The 13,069-nt window shown below is 45.3% G+C and overlaps 1 protein-coding gene across 1 annotated transcript; it reads right to left on the bottom strand.

The window, feature by feature from the left end:
- Window positions 1-216: 216 nt before the first annotated feature.
- Window positions 217-10,932, bottom strand: LOC123490463 (coilin-like). The gene is made up of 7 exons (XM_045220499.1): window positions 9,928-10,932; window positions 9,646-9,759; window positions 9,320-9,409; window positions 7,808-7,855; window positions 2,262-2,331; window positions 1,020-1,108; window positions 217-336 (listed from the first exon to the last, which is right to left on the bottom strand). The coding sequence occupies exons 1-7, from the start codon at window positions 10,930-10,932 to the stop codon at window positions 277-279; spliced, it is 1,476 nt and encodes a 491-aa protein (XP_045076434.1). The 3' UTR covers window positions 217-276.
- Between the last annotated feature and the right edge of the window lie 2,137 nt (window positions 10,933-13,069).

Genomic DNA, 13,069 nt, shown 5'->3' with positions numbered 1-13,069 from the left:
TGTGATTAGGCTTAATCTGGGTCCAGGGTAAACCGTCTATGGGGGTGTCAGAACAAGCCCCAGTACATCCTCCGAAACAGAAACAGACTGGCCATGCGGCAGATCTGGTAAATACCAGATTTGGGCCGGTCCAGCTTTAGCCCAGTGGGCCAGTCTAAATTGGGGTTGTTTGCCTAATTATTATAATTTGGCCAATACTGGTGACCTCAAGGGGGAAATGGGCCGGTGTGTTAGAAATTCCTGGGCCAAGTCGACCAAGAACGTCCATCTTGTTCCTCAGCCCAAATTCCCCACAACCAGCCTGGGCTCCAGCAGCGAGTCCCAACGTTCAGTCACCTGCGCACGCACACACACACACACACACACAGAGATTGACATAGAGACACACAGAGACAGAGACACAGAGAGAGAGAGCACAGAAAAAGGATTCTATTAATTCTATGGGAGTGACGTCACAGTCGTCCCCATGGTTACTGGAAAAATACAACATTCGGAATTCTGCACATACAGCTGTTTTATTGGAAAAAATTTAACCCCCCTTATGCCGGGTTTAAAGTAGCCCACCGGTTTTCTCTTTCAACTAAGCGATTGTAAGGGACATTCATTGGACAATGAACAGCTTCCCTCAACGTGTGGGTGATGGGGTTAAAATGCAGTCAGGGACAATAGAGCGAGGTTAGCTCATCCAAACAGTGTCACACAGACGGTACAGAGTGAGAAGAGGCCTGCTTAGTGAAGAGAGGGTGGTCAGTGGAACCAGAACAACATTCAGCGGTTACGCCATAACCCTGGCTCTGACATACAATATGATAATACAGTATGGTAGAAATTAAATCTAAATAATTAACGTGCGCAGTTCAATTTTCCTGCAGGATTGCTGCATTTATTGCATGTAGACAGGTTCTATGAAATAACGTTGTATTGAACAGTATCTTACCCCAACAGCGTACTCCGCTCTCTGAGCCCATTGGTTTTATTCATGTTTATAAAACGTACAGTAACAGTATTTTATGTCTTACCCTGGAGCCACGGGACACAGCGTACTCCACACTCTCTGATCCGTCAGCGTTCTGATACACCAGGTCAAACTTCCCCGGCTCCACCGGAGCTGAAGGACAGACAGACATGTTAGGGCGGTCCATCTTAGTAAGGTCCAGCATTGACCGGTAGTGTCAGGTGTCTTCAGATGGCTGGGGGAAACATCAGCTGAATCACCATTCTCCACCTTTCTCCCAAAGTGAGCACTGGCAGACTTGTCATGGATTCAACAATGGAACCTCACTCCAGACAATCATCACACCAATCCAATGACAGGAAGTTGTGCCAGTGCACTTTGGAGAAGAGCGGAGAATCGGGATGCAGACACTGCTTTTATTTATTTTTTCCCTTTCATTTAAAATGTTAAGTGAGGGATCTTCAATCTTACCATGCGGTTGGCCTTACCTTAATAAGCAGAGAGCAGCCATCTGTTTGGCCTTACCTTAATAAGCAGAGAACAGCCATCTGTTTGGCCTTTTACCTTAATAAGCAGAGAGCAGCCATCTGTTTGGCCTTACCTTAATAAAGCAGAGAGCAGCCATCTGTTTGGCCCTTACCTTAATAAGCAGAGAGCAGCCATCTGTTTGGCCTTACCTTGATAAGCAGAGAGCAGCCATCTGTTTGGCCTTACCTTAATAAGCAGAGAGCAGCCATCTGTTTGGCCTTACCTTGAAAAGCAGAGAACAGCCATCTGTTTGGCCTTACCTTAATAAGCAGAGAGCAGCCATCTGTTTGGCCTTACCTTAATAAGCAGAGAGCAGCCATCTGTTTGGCCTTACCTTAATAAGCAGAGAACAGCCATCTGTTTGGCCTTACCTTAATAAGCAGAGAGCAGCCATCTGTTTGGCCTTACCTTAATAAGCAGAGAGCAGCCATCTGTTTGGCCTTACCTTAATAAGCAGAGAGCAGCCATCTGTTTGGCCTTACCTTGATAAGCAGAGAGCAGCCATCTGTTTGGCCTTACCTTAATAAGCAGAGAGCAGCCATCTGTTTGGCCTTACCTTGAAAAGCAGAGAGCAGCCATCTGTTTGGCCTTACCTTGATAAGCAGAGAGCAGCCATCTGTTTGGCCTTACCTTAATAAGCAGAGAGCAGCCATCTGTTTGGCCTTACCTTGAAAAGCAGAGAGCAGCCATCTGTTTGGCCTTACCTTAATAAGCAGAGAGCAGAAATCTGTTTGGCCTTACCTTAATAAGCAGAGAGCAGCCATCTGTTTGGCCTTACCTTGATAAGCAGAGAGCAGCTCTAGCTCAATCTGTTTTGTGCTGTGGTCAAAATGAATGATCTTCCCTTCCTGAAAGACAAACAGTGAGAAAAGACATTACCCAAATGAAACAGATAATATTTTTTTTAATGTAGCACATAAACATTTCTTACTACATGTATTTAGTCCTAGTTCAGGACATAACTTGAGAAAAAAGCGCTGTCCACATACTGTTAGAAAATAACAGTTCCTAACCGTGTTGACAGCTCTTTCTCCTCTAGTTATACCAGACACTGAAGACAGAGAAAACAGTTCCTAACCGTGTTGACAGCTCTTTCTCCTTTAGTTATACCAGACACTGAAGAGAGAGAAAACAGTTCCTAACCGTGTTGACAGCTATTTCTCCTCTAGTTATACCAGACACTGAAGAGAGAGAAAACAGTTCCTAACCGTGTTGACAGCTCTTTCTCCTCTAGTTATACCAGACACTGACCTAACCGTGTTGACAGCTCTTTCTCCTCTAGTTATACCAGACACTGAAGAGAGAAAACAGTTCCTAACCGTGTTGACAGCTCTTTCTCCTCTAGTTATACCAGACACTGAAGAGAGAAAACAGTTCCTAACCGTGTTGACAGCTCTTTCTCCTCTAGTTATACCAGACACTGAAGACAGAGAAAACAGTTCCTAACCGTGTTGACAGCTCTTTTCTCCTCTAGTTATACCAGACACTGAAGAGAGAAAACAGTTCCTAACCGTGTTGACAGCTCTTTCTCCTCTAGTTATACCAGACACTGAAGAGAGAGAAAACAGTTCCTAACCGTGTTGACAACTCTTTCTCCTCTAGTTATACCAGACACTGAAGAGAGAAAACAGTTCCTAACCGTGTTGACAGCTCTTTCTCCTCTAGTTATACCAGACACTGAAGAGAGAAAACAGTTCCTAACCGTGTTGACAGCTCTTTCTCCTCTAGTTATACCAGACACTGAAGAGAGAAAACAGTTCCTAACCGTGTTGACAGCTCTTTCTCCTCTAGTTATACCAGACACTGAAGAGAGAAAACAGTTCCTAACCGTGTTGACAGCTCTTTCTCCTCTAGTTATACCAGACACTGAAGAGAGAAAACAGTTCCTAAACGTGTTGACAGCTCTTTCTCCTCTAGTTATACCAGACACTGAAGAGAGAAAACAGTTCCTAACCGTGGTGACAGCTCTTTCTCCTCTAGTTATACCAGACACTGACCTAACCGTGTTGACAGCTCTTTCTCCTCTAGTTATACCAGACACTGAAGAGAGAAAACAGTTCCTAACCGTGTTGACAGCTCTTTCTCCTCTAGTTATACCAGACACTGAAGAGAGAAAACAGTTCCTAACCGTGTTGACAGCTCTTTCTCCTCTAGTTATACCAGACACTGAAGAGAGAAAACAGTTCCTAACCGTGTTGACAGCTCTTTCTCGTCTAGTTATACCAGACACTGAAGAGAGAGAAAACAGTTCCTAACCGTGGTGACAGCTCTTTCTCCTCTAGTTATACCAGACACTGACCTAACCGTGTTGACAGCTCTTTCTCCTCTAGTTATACCAGACACTGAAGAGAGAAAACAGTTCCTAACCGTGTTGACAGCTCTTTCTCCTCTAGTTATACCAGACACTGAAGAGAGAAAACAGTTCCTAACCGTGGTGACAGCTCTTTCTCCTCTAGTTATACCAGACACTGAAGAGAGAAAACAGTTCCTAACCGTGGTGACAGCTCTTTCTCCTCTAGTTATACCAGACACTGACCTAACCGTGTTGACAGCTCTTTCTCCTCTAGTTATACCAGACACTGGAGAGAAAACAGTTCCTAACCGTGTTGACAAGCTCTTTCTCCTCTAGTTATACCAGACACTGAAGAGAGAAAACAGTTCCTAACCGTGGTGACAGCTCTTTCTCCTCTAGTTATACCAGACACTGACCTAACCGTGTTGACAGCTCTTTCTCCTCTAGTTATACCAGACACTGAAGAGAGAAAACAGTTCCTAACCGTGTTGACAGCTCTTTCTCCTCTAGTTATACCAGACACTGAAGAGAGAAAACAGTTCCTAAACGTGTTGACAGCTCTTTCTCCTCTAGTTATACCAGACACTGAAGAGAGAAAACAGTTCCTAACCGTGTTGACAGCTCTTTCTCCTCTAGTTATATCAGACACTGAAGACAGAGAAAACAGTTCCTAACCATGTTGACAGCTCTTTCTCCTCTAGTTATACCAGACACTGAAGAGAGAAAACAGTTCCTAACCGTGTTGACAACTCTTTCTCCTCTAGTTATACCAGACACTGAAGAGAGAGAAAACAGTTCCTAACCGTGTTGACAGCTCTTTCTCCTCTAGTTATACCAGACACTGAAGAGAGAGAAAACAGTTCCTAACCGTGGTGACAGCTCTTTCTCCCTCTAGTTATACCAGACACTGACCTGTTGACAGCTCTTTCTCCTCTAGTTATACCAGACACTGAAGAGAGAAAACAGTTCCCAACTGATGTTGACAGCTCTTTCTCTCTAGTTATACCAGACACTGAAGACAGAGAAAACAGTTCCTAACCGTGTTGACAACTCTTTCTCCTCTAGTTATATCAGACACTGAAGAGAGAAAACAGTTCCTAACCGTGTTGACAGCTCTTTCTCCTCTAGTTATACCAGACACTGAGAGAAAACAGTTCCTAACCGTGTTGACAACTCTTTCTCCTCTAGTTATACCAGACACTGACCTAACCGTGTTGACAGCTCTTTCTCCTCTAGTTATACCAGACACTGAAGAGAGAAAACAGTTCCTAACCGTGTTGACAACTCTTTCTCCTCTAGTTATATCAGACACTGAAGACAGAGAAAACAGTTCCTAACCGTGTTGACAGCTCTTTCTCCTCTAGTTATACCAGACACTGAAGACAGAGAGAAAACAGTTCCTAACCGTGTTGACAACTCTTTCTCCTCTAGTTATACCAGACACTGAAGAGAGAAAACAGTTCCTAACCGTGTTGACAGCTCTTTCTCCTCTAGTTATACCAGACACTGAAGAGAGAAAACAGTTCCTAACCGTGTTGACAGCTCTTTCTCCTCTAGTTATACCAGACACTGAAGACAGAGAAAACAGTTCCTAACCGTGTTGACAGCTCTTTCTCCTCTAGTTATACCAGACACTGAAGACAGAGAAAACAGTTCCTAACCGTGTTGACAGCTCTTTCTCCTCTAGTTATACCAGACACTGAAGAGAGAAAACAGTTCCTAACCGTGTTGGACAGCTCTTTCTCCTCTAGTTATACCAGACACTGAAGACAGAAAAACAGTTCCTAACCGTGTTGACAGCTCTTTCTCCTTTAGTTATACCAGACACTGAAGAGAGAGAAAACAGTTCCTAACCGTGTTGACAACTCTTTCTCCTCTAGTTATATCAGACACTGAAGACAGAGAAAACAGTTCCTAACCGTGGTGACAGCTCTTTCTCCTCTAGTTATACCAGACACTGACCTAACCGTGTTGACAGCTCTTTCTCCTCTAGTTATACCAGACACTGAAGAGAGAAAACAGTTCCTAACCGTGTTGACAGCTCTTTCTCCTCTAGTTATACCAGACACTGAAGACAGAGAAAACAGTTCCTAACCATGTTGACAGCTCTCTTTCTCCTCTAGTTATACCAGACACTGAAGAGAGAAAACAGTTCCTAACCGTGTTGACAGCTCTTTCTCCTCCTAGTTATACCAGACACTGAAGACAGAGAAAACAGTTCCTAACCGTGTTGACAGCTCTTTCTCCTCTAGTTATACCAGACACTGAAGACAGAGAAAACAGTTCCTAACCGTGTTGACAGCTCTTTCTCCTTTAGTTATACCAGACACTGAAGAGAGAGAAAACAGTTCCTAACCGTGTTGACAGCTCTTTCTCCTCTAGTTATACCAGACACTGAAGACAGAGAAAACAGTTCCTAACCGTGTTGACAGCTCTTTCTCCTCTAGTTATACCAGACACTGAAGAGAGAAAACAGTTCCTAACCGTGTTGACAGCTCTTTCTCCTCTAGTTATACCAGACACTGAAGACAGAGAAAACAGTTCCTAACCGTGTTGACAACTCTTTCTCCTCTAGTTATATCAGACACTGAAGACAGAGAAAACAGTTCCTAACCGTGTTGACAGCTTTCCCCTCTAGTTATATCAGACACTGAAGAGAGAAAACAGTTCCTAACCGTGTTGACAACTCTTTCTCCTCTAGTTATACCAGACACTGAAGACAGAGAAAACAGTTCCTAACCGTGTTGACAGCTCTTTCTCCTCTAGTTATACCAGACACTGACCTAACCGTGTTGACAGCTCTTTCTCCTCTAGTTATACCAGACACTGACCTAACCGTGTTGACAGCTCTTTCTCCTCTAGGTATACCAGACACTGAAGAGAGAAAACAGTTCCTAACCATGTTGACAGCTCTTTCTCCTCTAGTTATACCAGACACTGAAGAGAGAAAACAGTTCCCTAACCGTGTTGACAGCTCTTTTCTCCTCTAGTTATACCAGACACTGAAGAGAGAAAACAGTTCCTAACCGTGTTGACAGCTCTTTCTCCTCTAGTTATACCAGACACTGAAGAGAGAGAAAACAGTTCCTAACCGTGTTGACAACTCTTTCTCCTCTAGTTATACCAGACACTGAAGAGAGAGAAAACAGTTCCTAACCGTGTTGACAGCTCTTTCTCCTCTAGTTATACCAGACACTGAAGACAGAGAAAACAGTTCCTAACCGTGTTGACAGCTCTTTCTCCTCTAGTTATACCAGACACTGAAGAGAGAAAACAGTTCCTAACCGTGGTGACAGCTCTTTCTCCTCTAGTTATACCAGACACTGAAGACAGAGAAAACAGTTCCTAACCGTGTTGACAGCTCTTTCTCCTCTAGTTATACCAGACACTGAAGACAGAGAAAACAGTTCCTAACCGTGTTGACAGCTCTTTCTCCTCTAGTTATATCAGACACTGAAGAGAGAAAACAGTTCCTAACCGTGTTGACAGCTCTTTCTCCTCTAGTTATACCAGACACTGACCTAACCGTGTTGACAGCTCTTTCTCCTCTAGTTATACCAGACACTGAAGAGAGAAAACAGTTCCTAACCGTGTTGACAGCTCTTTTCTCTCTAGTTATACCAGACACTGAAGAGAGAAAACAGTTCCTAACCGTGTTGACAGCTCTTTCTCCTCTAGTTATACCAGACACTGAAGAGAGAAAACAGTTCCTAACCATGTTGACAGCTCTTTCCTCTAGTTATATCAGACACTGAAGAGAGAAAACAGTTCCTAACCGTGTTGACAGCTCTTCTCCTCTAGTTATACCAGACACTGAAGAGAGAAAACAGTTCCTAACCGTGTTGACAGCTCTTTCTCCTCTAGTTATATCAGACACTGAAGAGAGAAAACAGTTCCTAACCGTGTTGACAGCTCTTTCTCCTCTAGTTATACCAGACACTGACCTAACCGTGTTGACAGCTCTTTCTCCTCTAGTTATACCAGACACTGAAGAGAGAAAAGGAGTTAGTCTTTCTGCTATTTTTACTCACTTTATACTCAGACACCTCTGGTGTGTAGTTCTCTGTCAGCTCCAGCAGCTGTGAACATACACAAACACACAATGGAGTGATAATGAGTGACATGGAGGCATGCAGCACCTTAGCAACACAGCTGTACAGTAATCTCTCATTGTTCTTCTATTTTAATTATAGGAGGCTTTATTAGCATGGAAAATGGAGGGACTTACATTACCAGCGTCTTTAACTGTTTCCCACCTCGTCCATTGAGTCTACTGAATTAGTACCGCTAGGAGTTTTTCTTGGCCACATGACCTGAGCAGGAAAAACTCCAGCGTCTGAATGGAGTGACCCTATACCCTAACTATGCTATTTTTTCTACTAGTACATACAGTGGCTTCCATTTGAACCACTGGGAAACGGCGGCAAGTCTTACTGAGTGGACCACCCTGGCTAAATAAAGACATGAAATTAGTGAAGGTAAATGCATTGCTTCCATTTCAACTGAGTTTATCAGACTGAGCCGTGTGGTGAATATAGAACTGTTCCATATCCAGCAGCAGCAAGGTCTGTCTGAGTGGTGAGTTACCTCCAAGGCTGGTCTATAAGTGGTGAGTTACCTCGAAGGTCGGTCTATAAGTGGCGAGTTACCTCCAAGGTCTGTCTATAAGTGGCGAGTTACCTCCAAGGTCGGTCTATAAGTGGCGAGTTACCTCCAAGGTCGGTCTATAAGTGGCAAGTTACCTCCAAGGTTGGTCTATAAGTGGCGAGTTACCTCGAAGGTCGGTCTATAAGTGGCGAGTTACCTCCAAGGTCTGTCTATAAGTGGCAAGTTACCTCCAAGGTTGGTCTATAAGTGGTGAGTTACCTCGAAGGTCGGTCTATAAGTGGCGAGTTACCTCCAAGGTCTGTCTATAAGTGGCGAGTTACCTCGAAGGTCGGTCTATAAGTGGCGAGTTACCTCGAAGGTCGGTCTATAAGTGGCGAGTTACCTCCAAGGTCTGTCTATAAGTGGCGAGTTACCTCCAAGGTCTGTCTATAAGTGGCGAGTTACCTCGAAGGTCGGTCTATAAGTGGCGAGTTACCTCCAAGGTCTGTCTATAAGTGGCGAGTTACCTTGAAGGCTGGTCTATAAGTGGTGAGTTACCTTGAAGGCTGGTCTATAAGTGGTGAGTTACCTTGAAGGTTGGTCTATAAGTGGTATGTTACCTTGAAGGTTGGTCTATAAGTGGTGAGTTACCTTGAAGGTTGATCTATAAGTGGTGTGTTACCTTGAAGGCTGGTCTATAAGTGGTGAGTTACCTTGAAGGTTGGTCTATAATGGTGAGTTACCTTGAAGGTTGGCCTATAAGTGTATGTTACCGGAAGGTTGGTCTATAAGTGGTGAGTTACCTTGAAGGTTGGTCTATAAGTGGTGTGTTACCTTGAAGGCTGGTCTATAAGTGGTGTGTTACCTTGAAGGTTGGTCTATAAGGGTGTGTTACCCGAAGGCTGGTCTATAAGTGGTGTGTTACCTTGAAGGCTGGTCTATAAGTGGTGAGTTACCTTGAAGGCGATTTTCTGTCCCACCTGAGGGGGAGCAGCTAGGAGGGGCATCTCACTGTAGTCCCTCCTGGTGACACTCTCTGATGGGTTCTACAACACACACACACCTATAAATATCATACCTCCCACATCTTCATTCCAGCAGCAACAGAAGTAGGTTACAGAATGCCACAGGGTTGGGGTCAAGTCCATTTCAATTTAGTCAATTCAAGAAGTAAACAGAAATTCCAATTCCAGTTCTGTGCTTTTCAATGTGAAAAAAAATGCTATCTAAATTACTTGAATTGACCAACCCTGGAATATCGTCTAGCAGTCAGTTGACTTACCTGGAACACCACAGAGTTGTTAATCAGGGAGTCATTCTGGTACGATGGTAGCTGCTGATGATTATTCTGCTGTCGCTGTCCACCTTCATAGTTGAAATAAAACCCTGCATGATCTCCTCCCTGCCCTCCCTATCTTCTCCTCTCCCTCCCTCTACCCCCACCACGAGGACCCCTGTCCCACTCCCCACCTCTACCCCCTGCCTCCACCACCACCCCCAACCCTGGCCTCGATCCTCTACCCCAACCCCTCTTCCTCTACCCCCACCCCCTATCCCCCTCTACCCCACCCCTCTCTGCACTCCTAGGCTTCCTGCCTCGCCTCTCCAGGTGGGGTCTGCTGCCACTAGAGGGGCCTCCCCATCCCCAGGCCTGGCCGTTGATAACCAGCTGAATCTCCTCCTCCTCACTACTACTACCACCACTAGAGTCTGAGCTCTCGGGCCTCCTGGGGGCCTTCTGTGCTGCGGACTGAGCCTGGCCCTGGAGCTTTAGCCTCTGGCCAGGGGATACAGAGTTCATGGGACCTGAGGAAGGGAGGCTGGGTCTGGGCTCGGAGGGGGTGGTTTTGTCCCTAGGACCAGCGTCGGAGCCTGTGGTAGTAGGAGGAGTGGCAGCAGGCTGGATAGAGGAGTTTGGTTTTAACCGCGGAGGTTTGCCTGTGGTGGCTTTGCTAGAGAGCTCGTCATCCGATGAGTCTGAGTCCGAATCGGATGACGAGGGAGGTGGGCGTGGTTTCTTATTGGGGGTTGGGGGTTTGACTATAGGGTGACTTTGGGTGGCTTTAGATGCGACGGGGGTGTGTAGAGGTAGAGAGGGTGATTTGGGGGTCGTTTCTGTGTGGGGTTTTTTACTTGGGGCTTCCTCCTCACTACTGCTGCCACTGGAATCAGAACATGAGTCTGTTTCCCCATTCTGGGTCTTTGCTGTGGCTTTACCGTTAACAGAGATACTGCTGTGGCAGCTGGAGCCTTCTTGGTGTTTTTGTCCCCTTTGGCTATGGTCGGAGAGGGTCCTGTGGACGAGGTGGGAGAGGGTCCTGGATGAGGCAGTGGTTTTGGTCACCATCTTCTCCTCCTTTTTCTTCTTCTGTTTCTTGTCTTCTTTGCTCCTCTCTTCAACACTTCCGCAGTCTGGTTGGAATCGGCCTCTGACTCTCCTCGTTCTGTCTCTTCTTCTTCTTCTTTTTCCACTCTTCATCACTTGGTTCTGTGTGGGCTCCTCCTCCTCCGCATCTCTCCTCCTCTTCTTCTTGGAGTTGACAGCGAGATGTGTTGGACGGACTTCCATTCAAACGGGTTAGGATGTTCCACCTTCACTTGTCAAACAACACAACACGGAGGGTTGGAACGGGAGATATTCTCAAAGTACTAGGATGTGTGTGTGTGAAAACAGATATTGGCCTAGGGCTAAGACCAGGCTTGAGTGCAATCTCTCCATTGTTTTGTAGTTGGCCTATGTAGCTAGCTAAGCTAGGCTGTATAACCAACCCATAGGAAATATAATGAACCAACCACGTGGTGAGATCACTGACTGAGATCCCAATTAAAGTTTCAGCGCCATTAGCTCTGGTCCAAGGCGTTAGCGGAGGTTTAGAGCTAAGCGTGAATCAGACTGGATAAAAACATGAGTGGCTAGGGTGTGTGACGCACCTGATGCTGCTCGTTGTCTCGGACTACGTAGATCCTCTCATGCGGCAGGTAGCAGTCTTCAACGAATAGACTCAAAATGCTCCTGCGACTGAAGTCGAACTTCTCTCCCTGATTATGCTAGCCAAGTCTGCTACCACACGGCATTTGTTCAAATCAACGAGCACCCAGCACATGCGACAGTCGGATACCGAAGGCCGGCGCGGTAATCAAATACAATCGCACCCGTATCGATTGGAGGCTGCCATTGCTGCTGTGTAAGGAAATCTCTCACGCGCTGTTCTGGTAGAAAACTATTTGGCCTGCCTTTTTAAGAACTGACTCCGTGTTTAGTTACTGCCAACTATTGGTGCGGAAGGGAATTTTCCCAGTCGGAGCCTGTTTTTTCCTCCGAGTTGTCTTGAATGCATTGAAGTCTGATATTTCCTGAGTTCCCAGTTGTTTGAACAGATGAAAATGCTTACTTACAGCTCCTTTACCAACAGTGCATTTATTTTAATAAAAAGTAAAATAAAACAACAAAAAAAAGTGCTGAGAAAAAAAGAGCAGAAGTAAAATAAATAACAGTAGGGAGGCTATAGTACGGTGGGGAGAACAAGTGTTTGATACACTGCCGATTTTGGTAGGTTTTTCCTACTTTACAGAGCATGTAGAGGTCTGTAATTTTTATCATAGGTACATTCAACTGTGGGACTTTATCTAAAACAAAAAAATCCAGAAAAAATCACATTGTGTGATTTTTAACTAATTAATTTGCATTTTATTGCATGACACATAAGTATTTGATCACCTACCAACCAGTAAAATTCCGGTTCTCACAGACCTGTTAGTTTTTTTCAAGCCCTCCTCCTGTTCTCCACCTTATTCACCTGTATTAACTGCAACTTGTCTGAACTCACATCCGAGAGCAAAAGACACCTGTCCACACACTCAATCAAACAGACTCCAACCTCCTCCACAACGGCCAAGACCAGAGGCTGCGAAGGGACATCAGGGATAAAATTGTAGACCCGCACAAGGGCTGGGATGGGCTATGGGACAATAGACAAGCAGCTTTGGTGAGAAGGCAACAACTGTTGGAGCAATTATTAGAAAATTGAAGAAGTTCAAGATGATTTGGGTGTCACCCTCGGTCTGGGGTCTCCCATGCAAGATCTCGCCCTCGTGGGGCATCAATGATCGCGAGGAAGGTGAGGATCAGCCCGGTGAACTACACGGCAGGACCTGGTCAATGACCGAAGAGAGCTGGGCCAAATTACAGTCTCAAAGAAAACCATTAGTAACACTCACGCCGCCGCGGATTAAAATCCTGCAGCGCACGCCAAAGGTCCCCGCAGCCAGCGCATGTCAAACAGGTACCGGAGTGCCAAGCCCAGGGTCCGAACGACTTCTAACAGCTTCTACCCCAAAGCCATAAGACTCCTGAACAGCCAATCACGTCTACCCGGACTATCGGTACTGCCCCCACCCCCACCCTATCTTTTTACGCTGCTGCTACTCCGTTAATTATTTATGAATAGGTCACTTTAACTCTACCCACATGTACATATATTACTTCAACTGTCTCCAACCAGCCGGGTGCCCCTGGCACATTGACTCTGCACCGGTACTCTCTGGGGAGAAACAAGCATTTGATACACTGCTGATTTTGCAGGTTTTCCCTACTTACAAAGCACTAGAGGTCTGTAATTTTTATCATAGGCACACTTCAACTGTGAGAGACAGAATCTAAAACTGTAAAATCCAGAAAATCAATCATTGTAGGATTTTAAGTAATT

Source organism: Coregonus clupeaformis, unplaced genomic scaffold (assembly GCF_020615455.1).
Source record: "Coregonus clupeaformis isolate EN_2021a unplaced genomic scaffold, ASM2061545v1 scaf4051, whole genome shotgun sequence".
Taxonomy (NCBI): Eukaryota; Metazoa; Chordata; class Actinopteri; order Salmoniformes; family Salmonidae; genus Coregonus; species Coregonus clupeaformis.
This window is presented reverse-complemented; position numbering and strand designations above follow the sequence as displayed.